At 42.0% G+C, this 27289-nt stretch overlaps 1 protein-coding gene across 5 annotated transcripts; it reads right to left on the bottom strand.

Moving 5' to 3' along the window:
* Nucleotides 1-41: 41 nt before the first annotated feature.
* On the bottom strand, nucleotides 42-17894 carry LOC114039905 (myelin-oligodendrocyte glycoprotein-like). 5 transcript variants are annotated; one of them, XM_027857828.1, is made up of 7 exons: nucleotides 17765-17894; nucleotides 8927-9013; nucleotides 8174-8515; nucleotides 6005-6118; nucleotides 2243-2359; nucleotides 1724-1748; nucleotides 107-305 (listed from the first exon to the last, which is right to left on the bottom strand). In XM_027857828.1, the coding sequence occupies exons 1-7, from the start codon at nucleotides 17814-17816 to the stop codon at nucleotides 200-202; spliced, it is 843 nt and encodes a 280-aa protein (XP_027713629.1). In that variant the 5' UTR covers nucleotides 17817-17894; the 3' UTR covers nucleotides 107-199. The 5 variants fall into 5 exon arrangements, with proteins under 5 accessions (XP_027713628.1, XP_027713629.1, XP_027713624.1 ...); XM_027857823.1 differs by having other exon boundaries at nucleotides 1724-1862; nucleotides 17765-17893; XM_027857825.1 differs by lacking the exon at nucleotides 17765-17894 and adding an exon at nucleotides 17113-17500 and having other exon boundaries at nucleotides 1724-1862.
* Between the last annotated feature and the right edge of the window lie 9395 nt (nucleotides 17895-27289).

A 27289-nucleotide genomic window follows, 5' to 3' on the forward strand; every position in this document is an offset into this window, starting at 1 on the left:
GTGTTTGGACCAGTTCACAGCTCCATCAACAATGCATTACTATCCCTATTTTTCCACATTCCCTCCAGCATTTGTCATTTTCCTTTTCTGTCATATTGGCCAATCTGATAGGTGTGGTGGTACCTCCGAATTGTTTTGTTAACTGGCTACCATGGCACCAGGAAAGCACATAGGGAAGGGTTTTCCAGTCTCTTCAGGGTCAGAGACCATCTTCCAAGGCCACCTGTGTGATCCCACAACCAGCCATTGGATCCACAGAGCTTTGGGGACTAGGCCTGGGTCTTCTCTCAGATCCCAGCAGCAACCTGTGGAGACAAAGTTTCTTGAGATAAGGTTGGTAGCTGAGTGTAGGGATTGCTGGCTTTGTGGTTTGTGCTCCTAAGCTTCCTGAAGACCTTCAGGTAACTGACTGACATGTTAAACCTCACTTTCAGTTCTTCTGGGACCCCTTTGTTGGGGTCCTGTGCTGGGTGGCCTGAAACTTAAGTGACAACCCTAGGGAAGGTCTGTTAGTGGCCTTACATGGCACCACTGTCTGCCCACCTGGCAGCAGCACCCCCACAGGGCAGGCCCAGAGGCCAGGTTGATCTCACTAACCCCTGAATCATTGGTTCTTCAATTGGGGTCCATGAACCCTCAAGGGCTCTGTGGAGGGTTTTCAGAGGACAACATGAACTTGGATGGGAAAAAATTAATTCTTTATTTTCACTAACCAGTAACTGAAATTTAGGTAAGGGCAGGTAGAGAGGAGGAGGGGCTGGAGAGAACAGCAGGGAAGGGCAAGACTGGAGTAGTGACCAAGAAAAGGAGCATTATGATCTTTCACCTTTGTACCCCTCCTTGGAACTAAAAACAAGGGAGGGAAGAAAGTCTATCTTGAATCAGAGTTGCTCACCTCAATGAGGCATCAGGTTTCTGTCTGAGAAAGTACAGAATGAAAGATGGGGGATGCATGAGTGGGGAGGGGTGAAGGAAGACAGAGAAGGAAAATGAGAGTTGAAAAAGAGAAGGAAATGGGAAGGAGGGAAAGAGACAGAGGGAATGGGTAGAGAGGCTCAAGGGAAGGAAAAAGGAAGGGAAGGAAAGATCAAGGAGTAGAAGGACTGAAGAGGGAGTGAAAGAAGGAGAAAAAGATAGAGAGACCCAGAGACAAATGGACAGAGACAGAAAGACAGAGCTCTGGATTTTTTCTGTCTTCCCACACCTAGCCAAGTTCTAGATTCTTAGTTTCTCAAGGGCTCCATCCAACTCACTATGTTCCTAGTGATTTTACTCCCAAGAGTCCCTCCCTTCCCCTAATATAATTAGGGCAACTGTCCCTTTGTTCCTTGTACCTGAATGGGAAATTTATTGGTACCAGCAGCACATTTCTGGGGGAGGTTGACCTTCATCCTACTACAAGACTCATCTTCTTCCTCTACATGTTCATCTAGGAATGTCCCTGGGTGAATTTTGTACCCACTTTGTATTCTGACCCCAGGAGAGCCTCGTCTCTCTCTCCTTGCAAAGTCAGATCCTCACCAACCTTACACCTTGCCCCAAGTGTAAATGAATATTGCCAATTACAGCTCTCATTGCTTCCCTTCCTTGCTCTCCTCACCCTCTCCCCTCCCCCTTCCCCCACCCCCTACTCAAAGTGAACTCCAGGACTCCAGTCCCTCCACAGCTTTCTGTGGATCACAGGCAGGCCAGTCCCTGTATGAACGACTGTATCTGGAATTACCTTTGATTTTGGCAGCAGCACAGTCCTTTGAACAGGGTAAAAAGTGTTGTGGTCATTCTCCAGGGCAGGAAAAGTGAGATCAGAAAGGTCACCCAGTCCATCCAGTCTAGCTTGTCAGACTCTTCCTTGTGAGAATACCCTGAATAACACCTGGGACTCATCAGCTGCAGCTTGGTCAGGGTAAGCCCTTGGCCTTTCCTGTCCAGCAGCCCTAAAACTAGGTGGGCTGGGGCTATAGATTTCTTCCCCCCCCCACCAGTGACCTGAGGTCTCCCAGGCCCCCAGCCAGCTTCCCCTCTGGGGCTCTGGCACTGCCTGACACCCTGTACTCTCTAAGAGCCCAGCCATACTCATCCCTTTTGATCCCATCTCTAAGGAAGACTTCAGACAAGTGGTGGGCCCACAATGGAGGACTGGAGAGACCAGGGCTTCAGGGGAACTCAGGGGCTAGGGGGCAAGGGACTAAGCTTTAATATCATTTTATAATTTAAACCCATTCCTGCACCCATCTTTTCTTACCTTGGCATCGTAGCAGGATCCACAGGAAATACATGGCAATTTCAATTTCAAATGCCCAAGACACAACCAGGATACCATTTATTTCCCACAGCCAGGGACTGGTCCGTGTAAGACATTCTGAAAGAATTCCCCCCCCCCCACAAGTGTCAGCACACAGTCCCTCAACTACTAGGAAATACTGGGACATTCCTAGATGAAGAAAGGTGATCCTGAAGTGGAAATGAGTTCCATGATGTCCTTCTGATGTGTAAGGGAATCTTCACTAAGTCTCTGATCCCCTAAATAGTTACCCTAGGTTCCTGTGTGCATCAGAGTCTTTCTTACTAAAGAAGCAAGAAGGATGAGAGAATTCCAAGATAAGGAGTTTCTGGAGCACTAGCAGTAGGGCATAATGGAAGGCTTGAGACTGCACAAGTCGGGCCCTGAGGACAAAATGCCCTTGTGAGGAAGCCAGGTAAATAGGAGGGTGCAAGTTGAGAGTCCCTTGTAGTCTACTCTGCTGGAGAGATTCTGTGAGACCTAGGGCATAGCTGTGACTTTTCCACTTGTAAGTGGTCTTCCCAATGTAAGAGAAGGATTAATCGATAACAGTGCCCAACCAATCAATTCAATGAAACTACATTAGATTGTGAAAGTCTGGGAAAGATACCTGATAAAGTAAAATAACACTAGACAGGCATTCTATTCCCATTGAATAAAGGATTTCATCATGTCCCCTGGGTACTGTGTAAAAGTTAGCTGGAATCAGGGAATTGCAGACATTGGAGCAAATATGGATTTCCAGTAAAAGCCCTGAAGAGGAACCACCTATGAGGAAGGGGACATCTTATCCTCAGTCATGGCCAGGTCTCTTTCACACACCATGTCTTACTCTTCCCTTTGGTCAGAGGAGGTTCTTGGGATCTTCAAAGAGGATTTGAAGGCTTTGGAGGATTTGGGGCTTCTCATTTTATTATCAGTACCGTAGCATCCTCCTCCAGGGCCAGCAATGGCTGACAGCAGTGACTGTCAAAGAGCCAATAATAAATTAGACACAGATGCACCAAGCTAATGGCGCCCTTCTAAGTAACCTTGAAATGGAAGAAAAGGAATTCCAGTATTCTGGAACTGTAAATTATATCTTAGTCTCCCATGTTCTCTAAACTTGAGCCCACTTTCTCCTAGATTCTGTATAATATGTCACAAACTTTTGAGGGGGATGTTTTGTATCAATTGTTTGTACCACCTAAGTAAACACTCCTTTCTAAAAGCTATTTAAGGCTGGTTGACTTCACTTATTCTAAACTGATCATCTTGAGGGAGAAGCACACCAGTAGGGGCTTGAGCCAATGACATTAGACAGTAACTCTCAGTTCTTAGTGGTACCCCTAAAGTCCTAAGGAGGAGATGTAGCCTTGCTGCAAGACTGGAGACCCATTAGTGAGAATGAGAGTTGGGATGAGGATGCTTAGAGTTTTTATGGGTTATGCTAAAGTCTCCAAAAAGGGAAACACTATTGAATTTGTGTTCTGACCAGGGCAAAAGATAGCAGGACTATCTTTCTGCCCCCTCGTTTTGGCTGGTATGCTTCTAAGATACAGTTAGTTCTCACTCTGGGTCTGTAACATGTTTCATTTCTTTAGAAGCCAGAGGGGATCGAGGGCCTACCACAGGGGAGACTGAGTCAGGAGGACATTGAAAACAAGATTGCTTCAACACAAATTTCAGACAGAGATTGAAAAATTGGAAGACAGGGTGAAATTTTTCATGACTCTTGCCCCTTTGGGGAGACTACTGGCCTGACATTCCATTTCTATTTCTTCTAAGTGGCTGGGAACAGAAGGGGCCACTACTGCTATCACTGAGCTCCTTGAATAGTTAAGACACCTGGGACAGATCTTAGAGAGCTGCAGTGGCTGATGTAGAGATCCTGGGATGCAGATAGGACCAAGGCATTAGGCTGAAAATATCGACCAGAGAAAGATGGAGATGGATCAGACTACTGGCAGTTGCTGTGAAATCTCACTTGCCATTGACTTTAGGTCAGGACACTCATCCCAACTCACTGGCATTTCTTCCTTGTTTTCTCTGATTGTCATTTTGAAATTACTGGGGTTTATGCCAGGCCACAATTGTTTCCTTCTGCTTCTTGTTTAGGTGCCACAAGAAAGAAAGTGAGTGGTACATAGCTGGCTCCAGATTAGTGGTAATAATGAATACCTTTAAGTAGTAGCATGATTCAAATCTACATTGGACATTTCCATTGGGCTAGAACCAATAACATATTTTACAGAACTATGACTTCAGATAGCACAAATTTGAATGCACAGGACCACTTCAGAGGAGGCATTATTTGCACTAATTGAGACCCAGCTGGAGTTGGATGATTCAGCTGTTTTGAAGGGCCAGACCAGAAAGGGGTTAATGTGGGCATTGAAACATGAGGCCTTAGCCTTCTCTGTGGCAACATCCTAGAGAGGGGACACATTCAAGGGCCTAGATGAGCCACCAGGCTAGGGATGCACTGTAGTGTCAATCATATTGGAGACACTAATGAGGTCTGATGGAGCCCAGCTGGAGAAGGTGCAGATATCCTGGTAGGGTACTGAGCACAGAATCTAAGAGTGGGACTGGGAATGTGGAATGGCTGTCCTTGGGTGAAGACAGAGATGTTACTCAGGTTTCAAGGGCATACTTAGCTGCTGATTGAGGAGTAGACTGGGGAGGTTCTTCAGATCTTTACCAGGGTCATGGAGTGGTTTGAAGTAGAGTACTATGTTTTTGTGATTCCAATTTCATACAGTAAATGCATTTTAACCTATAAGGTGAATGTTTTCCTTTTTGGTCACAATAATTTATAAAGTAAATAAAAATCATAATGCAAAATGGGGACAAACTCTGCTTGGACATTTTCCTTGAACTTAAACTTGGGGTTGGGGTGGTGGAAATGAATCAATTTGGGATTAAATAAATGAAATATGATACAAAATTACTTTGCATTTTAAATCCTAGATAGATATGAAAAGAACGTAAGTCAAAATTGGTGGCAGCTGCTTCTGCTTATGGCAACTAGATAACACAGTGGATAGAGTCCTGGGCTTGGAATCAGGAAGATTCATCTTCATGAATTCAAATCCAGCCCAGACACTTACAAGCTGTGTGACTCTGGGCAAGTCACTTAACCTTGCTTGCCTTGGATTCCTCATCTGTAAAATGAACTGGAGAAGGATATGGCAAACCACTCTAGTAACTTTGCCAAGAAGACCCCAAATGGGGTCATGAGGAGTTGAACATAACTAACACAACTGAACAACAACAACAACAACAGCTTCTGCATATAGAAAAACATCCTGGATCACCATCATTGATGATAAGAACTTACATGTGGAAGACATCTTCACTACAACAGAAGAATCCCCGCAAGACCTTGTATTGATTCTTGGGTAGGAGGAGTTCTACAACCAATTACTTAGGGGACCCAGGAGGAGAGAGCATAGGAATAAATGGAGTCTTCCTTCCATCTGACCAGAGTATGTGATGTCATGAGGCTATAAGTTTGTACAGAAGAAGCAAGGGTACCCAACAATGGGCATTTTGAGAATTACCCTTTTTAAGGTTTTGGCCACAGGAATACTGAGGGCAGTGTATTGGAGTAAGTGACAGATCCTAGCAAAGGTCAGGCTCCCAGGATTCTCAGAGTTCTAGAAGACTTGTACTGTCTTTGCCCAGAACAGTATGATGGGTCAGAAAAATGCTCTTACCCCAGTTTCTCTTCATAATTACCTTGGTATCGCAGGATGAACCACATGAAAAAGCCAAATGTCAGCACCCAGAAGGCAGCTATGTATGCAATGAAGAGGACCATCCAGAAAACCAACACTGGCTTAACTTCTTCACCTAAAATACAACCCCCACCAAAGCACATCAGTGCCCTCAATCCCCTCTGGCCCAGAACTAGGGTTTGGGATGAGGAACCCTGCAGCCTCTTCACTCTCCCACATGCCACTACTTTTTTTTCAGAAAGCACATGATTCCCTTGGCTTAGGAACACCTTTGATGAAGTCAGTTTTATTTAGGGAGAAGTATTTATATCTGGCCAAGTGTAAAGGAAGAGCAGGTTTATATCATGATAGGCTCATGAGTAACTGTAGCTAGCATATCTCGGAAGTCAAAGAACATTCCATAAGGGACTGCATTAATTTCTTTTCAATGAATATTTCTGAATTTATATATTTCCTTTTCTTTTCTCAGCAATACTAGAAGATCCACTCATAATATGAAGAGTGAGCAGAAAATATATAGGAAGGAAATAGGAGGATTATAGCAGACAAAGGCATCTAGTTATGAGTTCTGGCAGCAGTGGCCAAAGAAGGGATATGGTGAGGTTGATCTCAGGATCCAGAGCATCAAGGATTGGGGCCATTTACATGCAGGAACCTTGGTACCTTGGATTGTGATTAAGGTATCAAGGAAGGTGAACAAAGCAGTGAAAGGTGAAATCTCTAGGGCCCAACGCCAAGGTCTCCTGGATCAGTCCCAAGAAGGAGCTAGCCTATCATTCATCCCACATTTCTCCATCTTATCCCTGGGGACATCCTGAGAAACCTTGCCAACTACTTTGATTAAATCTGGATATATTCTATTTCTGGCTATTTCTCAAACTATTTTCTTTGAAAATACTTTAGTTATAGTTATTCTTAGTAATACAATGATCCAAGACAACTCTGAAGGACTTATGATGAAAAATGCTATCTATCTCCAGAGAAAGAACTGACAAGATCTGAATACAGATTGAAGCATACTTTTAAAAAACTTTCTTTATATTTCTTGGGTTTTTATTTTGGTCTATGTTTTCTTTTATAACATGACTGATATGAAAATACATTTTGCACACATATAACCTATATCAAATTGCTTGCCTTCTCAATAAGGGGGCTAGGGAGAGAGGGAGAGAATTTGGAACTCAATTTTAAAAATGAATTTTGTAAATTGTTTTTACATGTAATTGGGGAAAAATAAAATACCAAATTAAAAAAAGAAAACACTTTAGTGACCTGTAGGTCTGATCACTTTAGTTAGTAAATACTTAATAATAAATTAATTCCAGAAAATTACTTCAATGTAATCAATCTTTCCCCTTTAATTATTAACTATGAAATAATGCATAAGTTACATGCTTAATATGTAAGAAAAAAATCTCAGTTTACAAACTGGATTAATTTCTCTTAATTTTACTAACCCATGCCCCAAATAGTCCAGTATCAGCATTTCTGGCTTCAGTCCAATACTTTAAAAGTACTTTAAAGCCTAACATGTTCCTTGTTCAGAAAAGTTTGGGAAGTACTGGTTTCTTATGCCCCTTACGTGCTGTTAGCTATGAATGAAACTATGCTGGCCTTCTGTGGCCTGGGGAAGAGGGTGATAAGGGGAATATAGGTAGGAAATTGGCCAGGAAAAAGTGATGTTCAACCTTTTACAACTCTTCCTTTTCCCTTCACCTGCTTGTCCTCTAATTCTTTTCATTTTCTTGATTCTTACTCTTTTCTCCCAGGAACCTACACTCTGGAGACTATTACTTCTCCTGATTTCTGTGGTTTCAGGCCCTCAACAATGACTTTTTTTCCACCATAGTCCCATGGGGGTTACCTTCACTCCCCCTCTTCCACATTCATTTTTCTTTATGTGTTGTCTTCCTTTATTAGAGTGTAAGCTCTTTGAGGGCAGGGGCTCTTTCTTTTTACTACTATTTGTAATCTCAGTTCTTAGCACAAGGCTTAGCATAGTAAGGATTTAATAAATTTTTGTTGACTTATAGACTTGACTTTCCTTCCATCATCCATCCCTTCACAAATTAATTCTCAAATGGATTCCTCTTTGGCAGGAGAATAAGCATCTAGTTGGGAAGAGAGGATACTGTACCCTATCATCCCCATCCAGGCTCCAGATCCTCACCTGAGACTTTTAGCATTACATCAGCTTCCTCTTGATCAAAACCATTTTCGAAATGACATATGTATCTTCCTTCATCCAAGAGTCTCACGTCCCATATCTTCAGAGTGACATTCCCACTAGAGATAGAATCTCTCACTAGCTCTGTCCTCCCTTGGTAATTAGGGTCCTGGTTTCCAAATTGATCTTCCCCATCTTGATAGAGATGTACCACCCGAGTGGATTGGAACCAGACCACCTCCATGTGCTCTGCACTTTGTGCTGGGGAGAGGTAACATGGCAACTCTGCAACTTCTCCCACTGAGGCCTGGATGGGTCCGGTAGGTCCAATCACTGAGAACTTCCCTGTTCAATCATTTGGGAAGAAGATAGCAGAGCTAGGAGAAGAGTACAATGGAAACAAGAAACCAGCCTTTATGCTATAGATGAGGGAGAAGGATGGTGTTCCCAAGTGGAATGGGAAACAGAGAAAATGAGGAAGGAGGGGGTAGAGGGAGAATGAAAGAAATTGCCATAGAAGGATGAAAGAAGGGAAGTAAAAATGGTGAAGATATTGAGAAGTCCCCAGAAGGGAGAGAAAGAGAAACTAGTGAAAACCCCAGGAAATTATGTGAGAAGAGAGAGGTTGAGGTGTCAGGCAATGAGGAAATGGCTTAATAGAGAATGATGGAGGCAAGGACAGAATCTCTTCAGCCTCAATTCACTCCTCAATCCATGGAATCACATTACAAGACATTGGGAAACAAACATTCATACCTGAGGCCAATGTGGGTATCTCAAGGAAGAGAATGGGGACAAGAAAACCGATTAAGTGGCATGAGAGACTGATTAACTCCATCACACCTAGGAGAGAAAAATAGAAGGAAGTATGAGGAGGGGTCAATGACTAGAATGGGAACAAAGGGTAGGAGGTCACAGTGGCATTGGTCATGGTTTCAGGAGCTTATAGGATTTTCAGAAACAAAACCCCATTGAGTATCAGTGGTGGGCAGGTGTTCAGAGGTCATCTACTTCAACATTTATGCCAATAAGAATCTCCTCTATTAAATGCCCTACAGGCAGTTATTCAACTTTCGTGTGAAGTAAAATTCAGTTAGCCATGTGCTATAGCAGGGCATGTCAGTTTGAGGCAGCTCTACCCTGAAGAGGTTTGACTTAGGTAACAGAAGTGGCACGTGCTCAGAGCATCTTTGAGGCTACTCTACATGTAATAGGCTGAAGAACATGCCATTAGGAAAGTTGTGATGATCTGTGATGAGGAAATGCATTGGAGAAACTTGAGAACATGTGTATCTGGTTCTGGCCTGATTGACTCATGGTGGGCAGTAGCCCCTTTGAATGGCTGTGGCTGCTGAACCAGAACTGGAGGTGCCTTCAAAAGACTTTGGCCCTTGCTGATATTAGATCTCCAACCCAGCTACTTGACAGGGACTCCAGTCTACTGGAGGTCTTCTCAGGGATAAGTCTACTCTTGGATCCTCCAGACCCAAATCAGGGTCAGGAGCTTGCAAACCTCAGATCAGGAGGGTAGCAATCAGACTTTATCTTAGATAAGATCACTTTGAGCTCACTGAAAGTTTGCTGATCACCAACCTGAGTATCTCCTGAGATCCTTGAAGACCATTGAATTCAGTATTCAGAGAAAGCAGTATCAGGAACACAGAAAATATAAACTATGATCAAATAAATCCCTCACTCCCCAGAAATGAGCAGAGCCTTGGGCTAGCACAAATGATTAAGTGAGGGAAAAAAGCTTGAAGAATGAGTAGACAAGATTCCCACCAAGATGAGTTTTTGTGGAGAGAGGGATGATCAAGATACAAAATCAAAATAGGATGCCTCCAAAACATCCATAAGCAAATCCTCAAAGAAAAACACAACTTCAAAATAAAGTCAACCAGAATTCCTGGAAGAAATGGAAAAACAGTTTTTGAAAAGAATTAAAATTATTTTATAAACAAAATGAGGTTTCTAGAGCAAAGAGTTGTAAAAGAAATTTGAGCTTTGGAGCAAAGACTTATAAGGAAAACTAACAATTTAGTACAATAGTTGTAGAATCTTAACCAAGTAATGATGGGGTGCTTGTGCTTGTACTTGGACCCCAATTTCTCCCTAGCCTCAGAAACACTGTCTCTGACAACCACTCCCTAGCCCAAGGACACAGTGCCTAGCAGTTATCCATGTGTGAGCCCCAGCACGACCCTTATCTCCCTGGTGCAGCTACACAAAGCTGGGTGAGAGAGTGCTGGGCTGCTCAGGCCCCAGCCCTCAGATCGTGTCTTTGGAAGCCTCCCAATTTCTTAGTAAGTTCCTGTCTTGTGAGAAAGCTTTCCCTTGTTGCTGAGCATTCTCTCATCAAGACAGAGGGAGAGGGGTGTCTTGCCCAGCCCAAGGAGTTTTGTCCTTGGCTAGCCCAAGGACTCTTCCTCCTGCCAGACTCCAAAGATCCATACCTCTGTCATCTCCCTCCCTGTCCGGTATACTCCCTGTACTTTCTCATCCATAGCTCCCAAAGACACTTGGAACTTTCGATTACCTCATCAGTGTCCCTGGCATTCCTTTCCCATGCCCTTTTCCATATAAACCCTAGCTCTATCCTCAGTCTCTTGCAGGTTCCTTAAGAATCCTTGCCTGCTGAAAAGCGTAATAATACACTTTTTGCAACTTGACTTAAAGATTGCTTGAATTTGTGAATTCATTCCAGAAGACCCGGTCTTGTACTTCTTTGAGGGGTCTCAACCTCTCAAACCTCAACAGTAACAGACTCCTTGAAAATTTGGATGAATCGAACAGAACTTAATGACTACTTGAGATAACATGAAGTATTCAAAACACTGAAAAAAGAAGAAAATATAGTGTATCTCACATTAAAAAAAAACTGACCTGGAAAATGCAGCAATGAGAAATAATTTAAGAATCATTGGAATACTTGAAAGCTATGACCAGGAAAAGAGTCAGACATCACATTTTAAGAAGTTATGAAAAGAAAACGGCCCAGATTCATTAGATCAAAAGGGTAAGAGGAGAATAGAAAAAAAAATCTAGTGGTTGTCTCTTGAACGAAAGCCCAAAATGAAAACTCCCAGAGTCATCATAGCCAAATCCATATAATTCTAAGATATTATTAAGAAAATTCCTCTCTTGGTGTTTAAAATCTTGGTGAATTAAAATCATAGATAAATTGCATGCGTAGATTCTGAAAGAGCTAGTTGATGTGGCTGCTAAGCCACTCTCAGTGACATCTGAAAGAACATGGTAAATGGAAGTGTGACCTCTGGCTTGGAAAATTGCAGATGTGTTCCCCTGCCTCCCCCCTCCCCTTTTTAAAAAGAGGATGGCTCTTTAGACTATAGGCCAATTATCTTGCTTTCAGTTCCTAGGAAAACACTAGAATCCTAGAATATTGAAGAGATGGTTAGTGAGTGTTTACAATAAAATAAGGAGGTATGGTTAGATGGCATGAGTGACAATTGGATCTGGCAAGGGGAAAGAGTGAGTGTTCACAATGACTGTTTGATCCTTGCCATGTAGCTTAAGGGCTCTTAGTCCTCACTCCCCTAGTCTAGGGATCTTTCTGCATACCCTCAGTATCCTTAATCTGGAGTTGTAGGCCTGATAGGCCTCCTTTGGCCCCTCATTCTCTTAAATCCCTTCTTTCTCCTGAGTCTTTCAGGTACTTGGTCATTTTAGTGTGTTGAATTCCCTTACTTTCTAAGTCCTTAAATCCCATAATCGTTTCAGTCTCCTAGCCCTGGTCCTAGGGTCCCAAGCATGTCCTGGTGGGGCTCCAGTCTTCTTAGGGCAGGGTTTGTAGACTTGTTTCATTCTATGAGAATCTGAGTCCCAAGTTTCATTTTGAGTCTCACTATAAAAAAAGGATTTGACAGTTGGGCTTCTTCTTTTCCTGTTATGCCTTGTCTTTCCTTTTGTCTCCCACCAACCCCAACACCTAGGTCCCATGGAGAGCTTAGCATAGACCCTGGCACATAGTAGGTGCTTCAAAAATGCTTCTTTCTTTCTTGTCATGGGAAGTCCTAGACAAGGGCCTCAGAGGCTCTGGTTGCCTCTCTCTGGTTTTGTTTGTGGAACATTCATAGAACAGTGGAGTCTTAGAGCTTGAAGTCTCTTTGGAGATCATGTAGTCCAATCACTCAATCCTCTATTGGACCCCCATAGCTGTCACACAAATTTTTCCAAGAGGGAATTTGAGGTCCAAAGAAAAAAAGTTACTTACTGGAGGTACTTCATCCAGGCAAGGGCACCTTTGTGACTGGAAGTCATGGGTGTCTTGAGTCCCAGTACTGGGCTGCTTGCTCCCCACTACACAAATGCCTGACTTGGAGACTGGGGAAGCCATACAGAGTAGGCCAAATTCCTTTGTGCTCCACACTAACATGAACTCTGTGTGTGTGTGTGTGTGTGTGTGTGTGTGTGTATGTATGTATGTGTGTTGTGCGTATGTGAGAGGAAATCACATATAAAAGAGGCCAGGGAGGTAGCTTGAGAAACACAGGTGCCTATTGTATAGGGAGAAGAACAGGAGGCAGACAGGAGAAGCCTATGTGAGCAAGTCTGGGGAAGGATCCCTGAGCCTGGGAAATGTGTCAGGAAGGATGTGGCTGACATTGTCAGCGGCCCAGATTCAACATGTGTGAAGGAGGAAGTCCAAGACCCTTCTTTCCCTCCACCATCTTGGCTCCACCCCCCAAGACCTTCTGAAAGGAGAAGTGAGATAGGGGAGTACTAGAACAGTTCCCATGCAAATCAGCATTGGATGCAGTCTCTTAGAGATGGTTTTTGGTATATTGGGTTCCTTTTCTAATATGAGATGAATTGCTGGGCTGCATCCGTGGGAGTAGTTTTCAAACTACAAATTTCCTAAAGCTATGCAACAAGCAACAACAAAAGGTTTTCTGAGAGGCAGTTATGAATTAGTGACTAAGGGATAAAGAACCTGCCTTGGATTCAGAAAGACAAGAATTGAAGTCCTATCTCTGAACCATACTAGGTGTGTGACAATTAGCAAGATATTCTCTTTGTGCCCAAGTAAACTCACTCAGATTAAATGGCTAACCTGCATAGGCAGAGAGAATTTTCACACAAGAGGTTTCCTATGCTGTTTGGCTTATAGGTCAGGATATGTTCTACCACCCCAAAGTTCTACCTAGCAAAGCACAAGGAGGCCATGGTCTCTGGGCAAGTGGTCTCCCTCAGAGTTGTCATTGTTCATATCCCTCTGAGTTTAAGGCAGTGAACAACCTGGAATCCAGACAATATGGTTCCCCAGAGTAACAGTCTGTGACAAAGGGACTCCTAGGATCAGCTGCTTATTGCAGCATCCAAGTTCAAGTCACCAAACGTACACTGAATGCCAACTACATAAAAGGCCTTATACTCAGCAACAGGGGAGATAGAAAAGAAGACACCTCCCAGTGCCTACCTCTGCTTTTCAATATTATTTATAAAGGCAGTTTGTGACACAGTGGCTATAGTGTTGGGCCAGCAATTAAGAAGGAAGACTTGAGGGTTTTTTATTTTTTGTTTTTTATTTTTTGCTTTTTGGTGAGGCAATGGGAGTTAAGTGCCCATGGTCACACAAATAGTAAGTGTCAAGTGTCTGAGGCTGGATTTGAACTCAGGTCCTCCTGACTCCAAGGTCAGAGCTCTATCTACTGCACCACCTAGCTGCCCCCAAGACTTGAGTTTGAATCTTGCCTCAGACATTAGTTGGGTGACCCTAGGAAAGTCACTTAACCTCTCTCAGCCTCAGTTTCCTTATCTATAAAATGGCCATAAATAATGGCACCTACTTCATAGGGTCCTTTTGAGAATCAAATGGGATAGTAGACGTAAAGTTCTTTGGAAACCTTAAATGCTATATGAATGCTAGCCATTATTTTTGTTATTGTTATTATCTGAGCCACTGCTGTGAAATGAGGCTGAAATGATGGTAGTTTGGGAAAGGGTAGGGTGCAGAGTGCAGGGGAGACATTATATTCTTGATATCTTTGTGGAAGAATTTATATTTTATATTATAGTCCAATGAGAAGTCAATGAATGTTGTTGAGGAGAAGCCTAGTCTGATCAGAGCTATGTTTTTAGAACATTAATCTAGCAGCATGAATAACAGAGAGGAATAAGGATCCCATCCATTCCAGAAGCCTATGCCCTGATTCCCAGGACCATGGTCTGAGTGGGTCAGATCCACACCTGCCTGCTGAGTCATTTGGGAAGCTTGGGTGCTGGTATCTAATTCCTGATGGGGAGAGTAGACATAGCTCATTAGAGCAATACTTCTCTCAGCTTCCACGGAAGGGGAGAGGTTAAAACAAATAGCAGGGGACAGAGAGAAGAAAGAAGATGGTAAGACTGATAGGACAACTGGTAGGACAGGAGGGACCTGGGGCTCTCAAGGAGCAGATAGGGCCCCACCAGCTCTATCAAAGCAATCAATCAGCAAGCATTCATTAAAAGCCCACTGTGAACTGTGATAATGTAAAAAAAAAAACAAAAACAGAAGACATCAATAAAATGTATTTTTAAAAAGCCTACTGAATGCCAGGCACTGGAGATGAAAAAAGCAATAAACAAACAAAATAGGAAACAATCCCTAATCTTGGGGAGCTTATATTCTAAGAGGAAAGACGCAGGCACAGGCTGAGGGGAGGCTAGAAAAGACTGTCTTGCTTGGCAAGCAGCAGCATTTGAGTGATCCTAGTTAAGGTGGCACCTTTGCCCATTGTGAACAGTGCATTTAACTCTCTTGATCCATTCTACCATGTTGATCCAGACTACTGCATCACTCCAGCCTACCTCACTCATTCTATCAAATTTACTCCATGCTACCCACTATGCTCTGCACCCTCCACCTAATTTATTCCACCCTGTCTCCTCCACAGGTACTCCATCTCAAGCAGTCCACCCTGCCTACTGTACCTTACACAATCTGAGAATGTCAAAGTACTTTGAGGTCATGTAGTCTAACCTGCCCCATGACAGAAGTCCTCTCTGTAACATTCTGGAGAGGTAGACATCCAGCTCTTCAATGAAGACCCTTGAGGAGGAAATGGCCACTTTTCAAGTCAGTCCATTGTACACTGGGGCAGCTCTAACTGTTAGGAAGTTGTTTTTCTCATATCAGATCTAAATTGGCCGTTTGCAACCTCTTCCCATAGCTTCCAGCTCTGTCCACGTGCAGAGCAGCTTGCAGGGGGATAAGATATGACACAGAGGGAGTACAACACCCCATGTCACATGATTAGTGTATTAGAGGGTTTTAAGACAATGCTTCTTTAAGAAGTTTGGTGGAGGAAGGCTGCTGTTAATTGGGGGAAATGCTGCTGCTGCTGTTAAGAAGAGGTGACTTGGCAGAGTTAGAGGCAGTTATTATATTTCCATCACCCAAATATCTCTTCTTGAGGCTAAATTTCCATAGTTCCTTCAGTCACCTCAAACTCAGCATGTCCAATACAGAATTTGTGGTCTTCTCCTTCTCTTTTCTGTAGGTCCCCCAGGTCCAGTTACTGAGAAGTGTCCTATTCAATCAGGCGGAAGAGGGGATGGGATCAGAGAGGAGCCCAACAGAGGGGGGGAGGGCCCTGATTTCACAATCCAGCCTCACAGAACAGGATAGTTGGAAGAGACTTTGGTGGCTGTCTAGTCCAACCCATTCTGGAAAAAGAATGCTTTAACACACCTAACAAATGAACATTCTCATTCTGATTGAAAGCCTTCCAGGAGGCAAAATCTACCATCTGCTGAGGGAGCCCATTTCACTTTGGGTCAGCCCTAATTGGGAGGAAGGTTTTCCTGACCTTAAGCGTAACCTTGCCTCTTGGCAAATTCTAGCTATTGCTCTTGGCAAATTCTAGCTATTGCTCTTGGCTTATACCTCTAAAACAGTTGGTGAATTAGTTGCTGTGAATCAAGGCAACTATGAATTAGTCTCTTTGGACAAACCTCATTTTCTCTTCTCCTTAGAATTTTTTCCTGCTGTGTCTTCAAACTATTCCTGGATTTCCTTTCTTCTATGAGAAATAGTGAGAAGGAGTGGTACTACCCTTCAAAGTTTCTATTATTTCTACCCCAGAAAGCTTTTCTTTCCTATGAATGAGAATCTGATGTGGCAGAGACTTCCCTTTGGTTTTTCCACCTTTTGAAGAGTAAACTTCTCATTTAGGCAAGTCAGGAACTTATTAGCTACTCTGCTCTTAGGTAGAGATGGAGAGGAAGGCAGAACACTGAAATGGTAGGGGGAGGGGAGAAGAAGAGAAGATGATAAGGCAGAGCGGAGAGGAGGAAAGGGAAATGGGAAGGGAAAGAATTAGGAGAGATCATGAGTCAAAGTAAAATAGGGGACAAGAAGAGGACATTGAAGGAAGAGCTTAGGAGAATATTACAGAATGGTTTGGAGTAAAATGAAGAGTCGAGAAATAGAGCATTTCTGTAACTTCACTCTTTAGCCTTCAGGATCCCTTTGCGACATGGCTAAAAGCAAACTCTGACACCTATAGTTAATGTGGTATCTCAAGGAGTGGGGAAGTAATGAGGGCACTGAAGAGAAAAGAGCCCAAGGGACTATCTCTATCACTCTTAGGAGAGGACACAAAGGAGGAGTAGAAAGAACGGTATTAATATGTGGAGGAGGAGAAAGAGGAGGAGGAGGAGGAGGAGGAAGAAAAGGAGCAAAAGGAGAGGAAGGAAAAGGAGTAGGAGGGGAAGGAGCATTGAGTAGGAAGATTAAGGCTGTGTCAGGGACAAAAGCATGGGAAAATAAATGACTGTGACATGAGGAAATAGGCAATGTTAAGGTCTGACAGGGACACAAGAGGTCAGTGACTATATAGGGATACAAAGCTAATGACTGTGACAAAGATCAGGGTGTGTCTGACTGAGAAGGTCTATGAGGAACTGACCCCTATGAGTATGGGGTCATTACTTACCCTGTGATGATTCCAAAGGCAACCTCTGCACTGGAAGGAGTGGTCCGGGGCCAGGTTAGGGGTGCCTTCCCCAAATGCAGAGAGGCTCAGCAATGCCAGGACACATTTTGTGTGGATGGTTGGGGCTTCTGCTTTCTGGGGCAGATTTCTGTATCACTTGTTCTGTCTGTTGGTCCCCATGATACCTCGGGGGTGGGGTGAGGGGAGGAAGATGCCCTCTGTGGGGATATCTCCTTGTCAGAGAAGGAGAGGGGAAGGCTCTGTTGCCTTAGCTTTCCTTTGTGACTGAGTCTGCAGGGCACATCATGAGGGATATCTCAGACCCAGAAATAGAAAGGAAAAGTGAGACAAGGAAAGGGGGAGGATCCTTCATTGGTGTCTGCTCTGAACTCTGGGGCTACAGTCTATCCCCACTCACTCCAGTCCACCTAACCTCCCTTTCTCTTTCCCCCTTCAAGCCTTTATTTTTTTGGCCCCTCAGAGCTCTCCAGTGTCTCTGGATAGGAACAGAACCTGCCTAAGGTGCCACTTCCCTCTAATAGTCTCTGTGGGACTGAGGGTGAGGCTTTGGGTGAGGCAACCTTGCTTTCTAGCTATGGAGCTGTGTAGCTGCTTCCTGCCCCAACTCCTTTGGACCGTATTTTGGCCTTACCTTTTCCCTTTCTCCCAGCCACCAGCTGATCTGGATTCTGCTGCAGTCCCATCTTCAAATCTAGACTCAAACCCACATCCAAGCTCAACCCAGGTCCAGGTTCCAGTTTCCCCCTCCAGCCCTAGATCCAGCTCCAGTTCTTATTTTGATTCCCCTCCAGACCTTGTTCCTTAGGAAAGGGGAAGTGCTGTAAACTTTGTTCTTAATAGGAGGTCATTGTAGAGCAGGGAGAGACATTTGTCTCTGACATTTCTTTCTGTCTTTCTTCTTTGGGCATGGGATAGGTGGGAGAGACAATGAGCTAGCTTATATTTATTTGTGTATGTTTATTGTGGGGGGTGGGGGTGGGGAGGTACTGCAGTAAGGGGTGGGGGTGGGGAGGTACTGCAGTAAATCACGGGACTCATCCACTCACTTAATCATGGCTTTGACTGGAAGGATCAGTCTGATAGAATATTGATAGGGTGGGGTTTTATGCAAAAGTGCCTAGGGCCAGGAGGGATGTGAATAGATTCTTGTCCATTGCCTGTAGAATCCAGATTAAAAACTACTTATTCTGGGTCAGGAAATTTTCTTTAATTCTACAATCTAATTTAAATTCTAATTTTTTGGGGAAATTTAACTTCAATATTTCTGCCTTTCTGGAGCTCCCAAGTGCCAGAAGATTCAGAGCTTGGGCCTAGCCAGGTAAATTCTGGGACATTATTATCATAAAGGACTGTCCTGGATGGTTGTATTAATCCCCTCTTCTTCCCTCCACCCCCCACACTACTTCCTAGAACTTTATTAAAGGAATGACAAGGTATACCTGGACCCCTAAAAGAAAAAGACCATGTCTTTGGGATCTGGACCCCAAAAAGGAAAAATCTCTGAACTTTCCCACATGGCCCAGGCCCTGTCATTCACCTGAGGCATTGGTTTATCCCAGAATAATCCTTTCAATTCTCCTTTCATCGTAGTTTTGACCTGAGATTTTCTGTTACCTCTAATTCAGCCCAGCCCTTCATTATCTGTTGCCTCCAGACCACCCTAGGCTATTTTCTACCTTTAATCCCATCTGGACCCCTTCTCTGCTCCCTCTGGGTCACCCCAGCCTACTGGCCACTCCTATCCCATCCAAATCTTCCCACAATCTTTTTTCCCATGTAAAAAAGGTCAGTCTCATCTACCAAATGCTCAGATTCTTAAAATCTGGCCCATTTGTCAATACAAGCATCACAAATGAGCATTTTCTTAAAATCCCACCTGCTTCTATTGGTTAAACAATAAACCTTGTCTCTGACTGAAAGAAGTCTTGAATGGTTGAATCCTTTTGAGGCAGGGCCCACGCCTTTTGCCCTTGAATTTCAGGACTCTCAGGACCCCTAGACTGCAATGGGATCATGGAGATTTTTTTTAAAGTAAATTTTATTTTTTTCAATCAATGAAAATTCTCCTATCACTTCCCACCTTTTCTTGTTCTCTCCATTAAGAAAGAAAGAAAAACAACCCCCTTGCTTGAAACATACATAGTCAAGCAAAACAAATTCCCTTATTGACCACATTAAAAAAGATTTTAATTTGCACCCTGAATCCGTCATCTCTCTTTCTGGAATTGTGGTTGATTATTGTCTTGATCAGAGATTCTATGTCTTTCAGACATTATGTCTTTCAGAGTTATTTGTTTTTATAATTTTGTTATTATATTAATTGTTCCTCTGGTACTTCTCACTTCACTCTGTATCAGTCCATATGAATCTTCCCAGGTTTCTCTGAAATCAACCCTTTCCTCATTTCTTATTGTGCAAGAATATTCTCTGACATTAAACTATAATTTGCATGTTCAATAATTCTCCAAATGGGTAATCTCATTGAATGAGATATAACCTGTGAAGACTTCTCATGGAAAGACTGTCTCAAAACTAGAGATAGGCTGTGAAAGAACTAACAGGCCATAAGTTTAAATTACCTAAACCTATAGGAATTCCGCCCTAAACTCCCCCTGATTGCCACTGCCATGTCAGTATTAGGTATACTAAATAAGGACATGTATGTTTGGATTGGCTATACCTTGTTTCCTTGTTCTTTGGGAATGGGAAAGATTTTCGCGACTAGAGTGTAAGCCTGCCTCCCAGCCAATGGGAGTAAGGGATAGTGGTGGGTAGGAATTTCTTGTTTGCGTTAAGATAAAAAACCTTGCTTTGTCCCTTGTGCCTCGCCTCTTTCCTGCTGGTAGTGTACTGGAGGAGTAGACACCACTTCTCGCGAGATTGTAATAAAGGGTAACTTTTTGTTTCCAACTTGAGAAGTCTCTGAATTCAATTGTGTTAGAGTCGCTGTACCACACATCATCGATTCTAATTTTTTGTCATCATAAAAGGAACGGTTATGAAAATTTTTGTACCTATGGTCTATTTTCACTGATCAGACCATTCTGAGCTCAGAAGGCTCTACTGCAAGTCAGGCACAAACAGTTCATATGACCGTTTGAAGTGGAGATGTCTCTAAATTTGTGCACCTCACATTTCTTTTGAGCTACCACAATTCTGCTTTGCTCATAGAGCACATAGAGCTTTACTTAAAACCATTCTGCTGAAAATGGAAGTCCATAGGCTCCACCAGATGACTCAAGGTGGAGTGCAGGACATCAAAAAAGAAGAAGAAACTTCAATCCAACTTCATGACACTATAGATGAGAAAACTGAGGGGTTAGTGAGGAGGTTGGATTAGATGACCTGTGTTGTCCCTTCCAGCTTTAGATCAATGATCCTTTGACCTTTCCCTGGACTTATAACCACCAGCTATCCCTTCCAGCCTAAGAAGAATGATCATGGGCCTGGGAGTAAGAAGACCTTCTCAGTATATACAAGCTTTTCAGAAGTAAAAAACAGAGACAACGCCCTGCTTCCCACAAATCTAGCCATTCTAGCTGAAAGAGGCATTGTCACTGACTTTCTCTGTCTTTCTTCCTCCCCTACTCCCACCAGTTTTTCAGTACTAGGGAATTCCCACTCACTCCAAAAGCAAAGAACTGTATGTAAATAATATCCATGGCCATATGGGAAAAAATAGGTGGGAGATAGCAATTTTTCATCTTTAGGGAGAGACCATGGGATGTAGGGTGGGGTACTCCTGACATTACTTCCCAGGTGCTTATATCCAGATAGATCACCCACAGGATGGATAAGTGCAGCTAGGTGAGTGGATCTCTGTGCTGTGGACTGAATCAGAGGTGACTTTCTTCTCTTCTTGAGCAGAGAGGTAGGCTGCTGATAAACTTCCCCATCTCTGGTGTCAAAGCAGGAAGCCCCATCTTGCCCCTTGCAATCAGAAAGTCATCCATTTCTTTGCTGATCATTTCCTTCCCCCACTGAGTGTTCTTTTCTCTCTGTACTTTGTGTTCTAATTCATTCTTCCTGATACATAAAAGTAGTTTAGCCTTGGTTATGTGATGACTTAAGCCAGGGGTCCTGGAGAGGTTGGGAGCTAGAGCTCATCTGTAATAAATGCAAGACATCTTCCACATGCAGGTGGCAGTTAGAGCTAGCACTCAACCCCATAATATATGTGAGGCCAATTCCTGGGAACTGATTCCCCCTCCTCCCTTTTTTCTCAGATTGAGTCTCTTACTATATTTAGCCTTGGAATTTTGTTGGTGATTTTGAATCGAGATTGGTCCCTGCATCAGGATTTTCTGCCTTTGCTGTAAGATTGGCTGGATTTTTTTTTAGTTGATTTTATGAAATCTGGTTTGTTTGGGTGATTTTACACCAGTATAATTGTAATTGGCTTTCCCCCTCAATCCCCACTCCCAACAGGATTATTAATGAATTCTACTACTGTTTTTGGTGCTTCTTAGTTTTATATATTTTACTTTTGTTATTTTGAATCCAAAGGACATATTACCTCCCACTGTGAAAATAATTTTTGTTTGCTTTTCTGGCAGACTTTTTTTTGAGGTCCAGATAATTTCATTTCATTTCCTATTTGCACATTGGAATTGTTCTTCCTGTGATTATTCCAGGAAAGCCTTGTTTATTCCTATTTTAAAAAATTAAAGTAGAACTGTCTATAAATTTTTTTCCATACTAGTTTAGTCTCCTGTATGTATGTGTATATCTATAATTGATATTCTAAGAAAATATTTACATGTGATATGTCTAATGCTGAATTGTATTGATACACTGCTATGTGTTTATAAATAAGTTTTGAAGGTCTGCTGTATGCCAAATTATTTGTTATGTTACTTCATGAAAAAGTTACTGATATAGTTTCCATGCTTTTGAATCCATGCCTGTTGCTTTGATATTATTTATGTAGAGTGTTATTGTTTCTGTAAAGTAAATTAATTGCATAGAACTTTGCTTGCTGTAATAGCGTAAATTTCATTTCTTAGATTAATATTTTGGGTATAGGTATATAAAGGATATGAGAGTTGAAACAGTTGTGTGTTTGGTCCCAGGAAATCATAAAGCTCTTCTAATATTAGGCTTAGACCTAAATTATAAGAAAAAAGTCATTGCTCCTTTTGAGCTTCACATCTTCCTCATTTTTTCCACCTTCTTCTTCTCAGAATGCCCCACAAAACAATCCACTCATTTATGTACTCAGGCTCCCATAGTTTCCCTCCAAAACATCCACTGCTGGAAATTCTGGGAATTCTTGCTCTTGCAAAGGAGGGCTAGTTTTGTGATTCTTGAATCTCCTCTTAGACTGGACACTCTTAGAGAGATGGAATCAGGTCTGATCTATTTCTTACTCTTTCCCTTCTCCCCTCAGATTCTTGTAGGGAACCTTCATAGAGAAGAACATAGGAGGTTCCGCATAACGACTTGCTGGTGAGTTGGTTATTCTATCTGTGTGAGTGAGCAACCATATATAGTCTTATGCCCTGATCATTCCTCACGCTGAGAGGAGTTCTGGAATCCCCAGTTTAATGGGCCTGAGAGAATGTTGCTTTTGGTGACTTGTTGTTAGGAAAGGATGGCTCCTGGAAAAGAGAGGGCCCAACCCAAGAAAAGGTCTTAAGACTCTGCCTGGTTTTAGTAGACAGAAAATGAGAGCAGTGTGACTGTCTCTAGAAGAACTGAGCCTAGCCCATCCTTCTCTGCTCTTTCCAGACTTCTCTATTTCTGTTGCTCCCAGACACCCAGACTCACAATCTCAGTCATCCTTGATTCTTCTTTTTTTATTCTCTCTCTTTCCCCACCTCTGTCTCTGTTTCTCTCTGTCTCTCCATATCTTTTTGTGTTTCTCTCTCTATGTCTCTTTGTATCTGTGTCTATCTCTCTCTGTCTCAGCTTGTGTCCATGTCTCTTTTTCTCTGTCTCTCTGTGTATCTATATATCTGTCTCTCTGTGTATCTATGTATCTGTCTGTGTCTCTCTCTAATCAGTAAAAAATCACATTGATTCAGCCTCCACAACATGTCTAACATTTCCTCTTTCCCTCCACTTACATAACCACCACTCTCCTTCTGGACCTCATGCTCTCTCACCTAGACTGTTGGGATCTCCCTGCTTTTCTTGACTCTGCTTCAAAGCATCCTTTGTGCAACTGCTAATATAACCTTACTAAGGCATATCCCTGATTGTGGTACCCTTTTTCTTAAGAACTATTGCATTTAGCATAAAATAGAAAGTCCTCCATTGGTACCCACCTCATTCTCTGAGAGTTGAGAATTATAGTTGAGAACTATAATTTGATCTGGTAGGTGCTCTGGCTGGGCCTGATTCAAGTCAGTCCCCTGGTAATTTAAGTTCAATAATGAAAAAATGAGACACCTGCAGGTCCTTCAACAGTTGACAGAAAAGAGATTTGCTTAGCTATAGCAGGAGAAAGATATTTGACAAGGATAAGTATTGAGGATGTCTCAAACAGATTCAGCTGAGCTAAGCTGCCTTTCTTGAGTTGCCTATTAGTCAAGGATCAGAGCATCCTTGGAAATCCTCCTGGCTGGTTTGTATTTAGGTAACCAGAAAGTGACATAAACTTGCTGAGTCTTTAGAACCCTGAGCTAATCAAGTTATGAGAAATGTCTCAATATCTTTTCAGGAAAAAATAAGCCTAACATATTGTGGGAGGGGTTAGGGTCTTGCTCCTACAACAGCAGGATTTGCCTAGTGTAGAAATTCCCTCTGCCAGTGCAGTATACATCAGTCTAGTTACCTGAAACATTGAGATTTTAAGTGATTTGACCATGGTCATACTAGTATGTGTCAGGCACAGGACTTGAAACCAGCTATACCACACGACCTCTTAGTTCTTTTATTATTGCATATTAAGTCTCACAAAGGGAGGATCAAGGACTAAAATAAAACACACAGGGCAGGAGTGTGAGGGAGCAGGGACAGCCAGATAAGGATGCAATGAAAGCTATCACTGATTCTGGGTGTGCTGGCCTTCAGGCCCCCATAGGAGAAGGAAAAGTCGGTAGGTAGGAGGGGCCAGCAATGATTCTTTGGAGAGGTACACCCAGCTTTGATGAATTCTCTTAATCCCTTTGAGTCAGTGGGTCCCAGTCACGTTTATGTCATAGCAAACCACTTTCCAAGGCAGCAGAAGAATGTGAGTTTTATAGTAATGTTCTCTGCAAGCTGAATTGGGGTGGTTTCCAATCTCTGATATCATAGACAGAAAGAAAGAGGCTGAGTATTGGCTGTTGTAGGGGAGCCAACTAAAACAAATATGAATCACAAGATTGGGTCAGAAAAGTTTCCAAAAAAGAATAGGACAAAGAGGTCCTAGGTAGGAAAAAATGTACAAAGTAGACCAATGTACATTTGTATCAATGTACAATGAGCAATGTACAAAGTAGGGGCAGCCTGCTGGTAAGTGAACCTTAAAGGCCTTACAGGACTCTAGATTTGGGGAGTTTTCATCTCTTTGTAACTACTTTACATTCCAGTCAAATTGGACTACTAATTTTTTAAAAATTTATTTGATACAGCTCTTTTTTTGAATAATATTTTATTTTCCCCCAATTACATGTAAAAACAATTTTTAACATTTTTTAAAAAAATTTTGAGTTTCAAGTTCTCTCCCTCTTTCTCTTACTTCCCTCTTCCCTGAGAGGGTAAGCAATTTGATGTACATTGTACATGTGCAATCATGCAAAACATATTTCCATATTAGTTATGTTGTAAAAGAAAACACAGATTTCACTCCCCCCAAAAAAACCACTATGAAAAAAATAAAGTGAGAAATAGTATGCTTCAATCTGCATGCAAATTCCATCAGTTCTTTCTCTGGAGGTGAATAGCATTTTTCATCATGAGTCTTTTGGAATTGTCTTAAATCATTATATTGGTGAGACTAGCTAAATTATTCACAGTTGATCATCATACCATATTGGTGTTACTGTGTGAAATGTTCTGGTTCTGCTCACTTCATTTTGCATCGATTCATGTAAGTCTTCCCAGTTTTTTTTTTCTGGTTATTCTGCTCATCATTTCTTTTAGAACAATAGAATGGACTACTAGTTATTCCTTGAACTTGACACTCCATTTCCCTACCTCCAAAACTTTGTACAAGCTTTCCCCATGCCTATAGTGCACCCTGTCTTCATCTCAACTTCAGAATCTTTGTCTTTCCTTCAAGGCTTAAATCAAGGCTTAAATGAGATTCTCTCACTCCCCCAGTGATCAGAGCTCTCAAATATCCTTTTATCCATATAGTAGCAGGGTGGGGGACACTGTATTCTATCTTTCTTGACATGAATAAAGCCACCTTAGAATAAACCTCCACTTCAGTGTAAATGAACAGTTACATGTAACCCGTTGGTTTTTCCTTCCTTTACTCCAGAACTTGGACAATGCTAACCAAAAATCAAACAGAATCTAATGTTTTTCAGACCACTGAAGACAATGACAAATTAGCATATTAGAAAGTCTCTGTCCCCACTCTTGAAACCCAAAAAATTGACTCTAAGGTCAGTGGTTGATCAGTCATGAACCCAGCATGATTATAAAACTTCTGACAACTATAAGTATCTGTGGGGAAATAACTCATATTGAAAAGACTGTTTGCCCCATAGAGACCTTTCATCTCTGTGGGCCAGCTAATGCTTCTCCTGCTTTGGCTTATAGCAATGGATGTAAAGCCTTTTATTTATGCTACAAATTGTAAATAGTATATTTTCTCTCCATTACATTTGTATATATTCTGTGTCTTGCCTGGTATAACATAAACTCCTAGAGGGGTAGAGTGAAAGAAGAGAAAGGAGATTTGTATGGAGGACAAAATGACATGCCACCCACCTCTTGCCATCCATTTCTGTCATAGACCAGTTAAATTTTGCTTGAATGCAATGAATAACTTCTTTAGTTGAGTCAAACATGTAATGAAGGCTGAAATTTTATTGCTATCCTATTCTGATGGCCCATTGTGGTGTAGAGGTGATGGTAAGCCCTCAAAACCTATGCCCATAGGAAGGAGAGTCTGACAGATTGTGCCATGTTGAAAAGGTTTTGAAAACAGACCTGATGCCTGGACTGTGTCTGTGCCAAGTGTCATCCTTAACTCAACAATGCTTCATCACCAGGTAATGGATTTTTTTGGCCATGAGGAACAGTGACTATTTTTCTACTAAGGTGCAGAAGGATGGCAAAGTATGACAGTGGATCCATACAAAAACAGATCTTTGACATATTCAACTAATGGTTATGTAAGCCAGAGGTGTCAAACTCCAAGCTCCACAAAACTCCCTAGTGCTTTCCCAACCAGATTAAAATGTAATGGAAAAATGTTTAACCAAAAAATAAATGAAAATATAACACAACATAATGTTAATTTGTGGTTTTCTATGTCAATATACAGCAACAGGGATAGTTTCTTTTTTTAAAAATATTTTATTTTTTTCCCCAATTACATGTATTGTCAATTTTTAACATTCATTTTTAAAAAAAATTTGAGTTCTGAATTCTTTCCGTTTCTCCCTCCCTTCCCCTCCCTGAAACACTAAGGAATCTGATATAGGTTATACAAATGCAATCATGCAAAACATTTCCATATTATTTACATTGTGAAAAAAGACATAGGAAAAAACATGAAAAAATAAAGTGAAAAATAGTATGCTTCAATCTGTTGTTACTGTGTGCAGTGTTCTCCTGGTTCTACTCACTTCACTTTGCTTCAGTTCATGTAAGTCAGGTTTTTCTGAACTCATTCTGCTCATCATTTCTTATAGCACAAACAGTATTCCATTACAATCATTTACCATAAGTCGTTCAGTCTTTCCCCAGTTGATGGAAATCCAACAGGGATCATTTTTATTTGAGTTTGACACTACTGATATAAGTTTCTATCCTAAAAATTTTCTTTTAAAAATTATTTATTTATTTTTTGTTTTCAACATTTACTTCTATAAGATTTTGAGTTTCAAATTTTGTCCACATCCCTCCCCTCTCCCCACTCCAAGACAGCATGCAATTTGATACAGGCTTTACATATACATTCCTATTAAACCTATTTTCACATTAGTCATGTTGTAAAGAAGCATTAGAACCAATGTGAAAAACCACGAGTAAGAAGAAACAAAAACAAAAA

This window comes from Vombatus ursinus, unplaced genomic scaffold (genome assembly GCF_900497805.2).
Source record: "Vombatus ursinus unplaced genomic scaffold, bare-nosed wombat genome assembly UNPS02012319.1, whole genome shotgun sequence".
In the NCBI taxonomy this organism is placed as follows: domain Eukaryota; kingdom Metazoa; phylum Chordata; class Mammalia; order Diprotodontia; family Vombatidae; genus Vombatus; species Vombatus ursinus.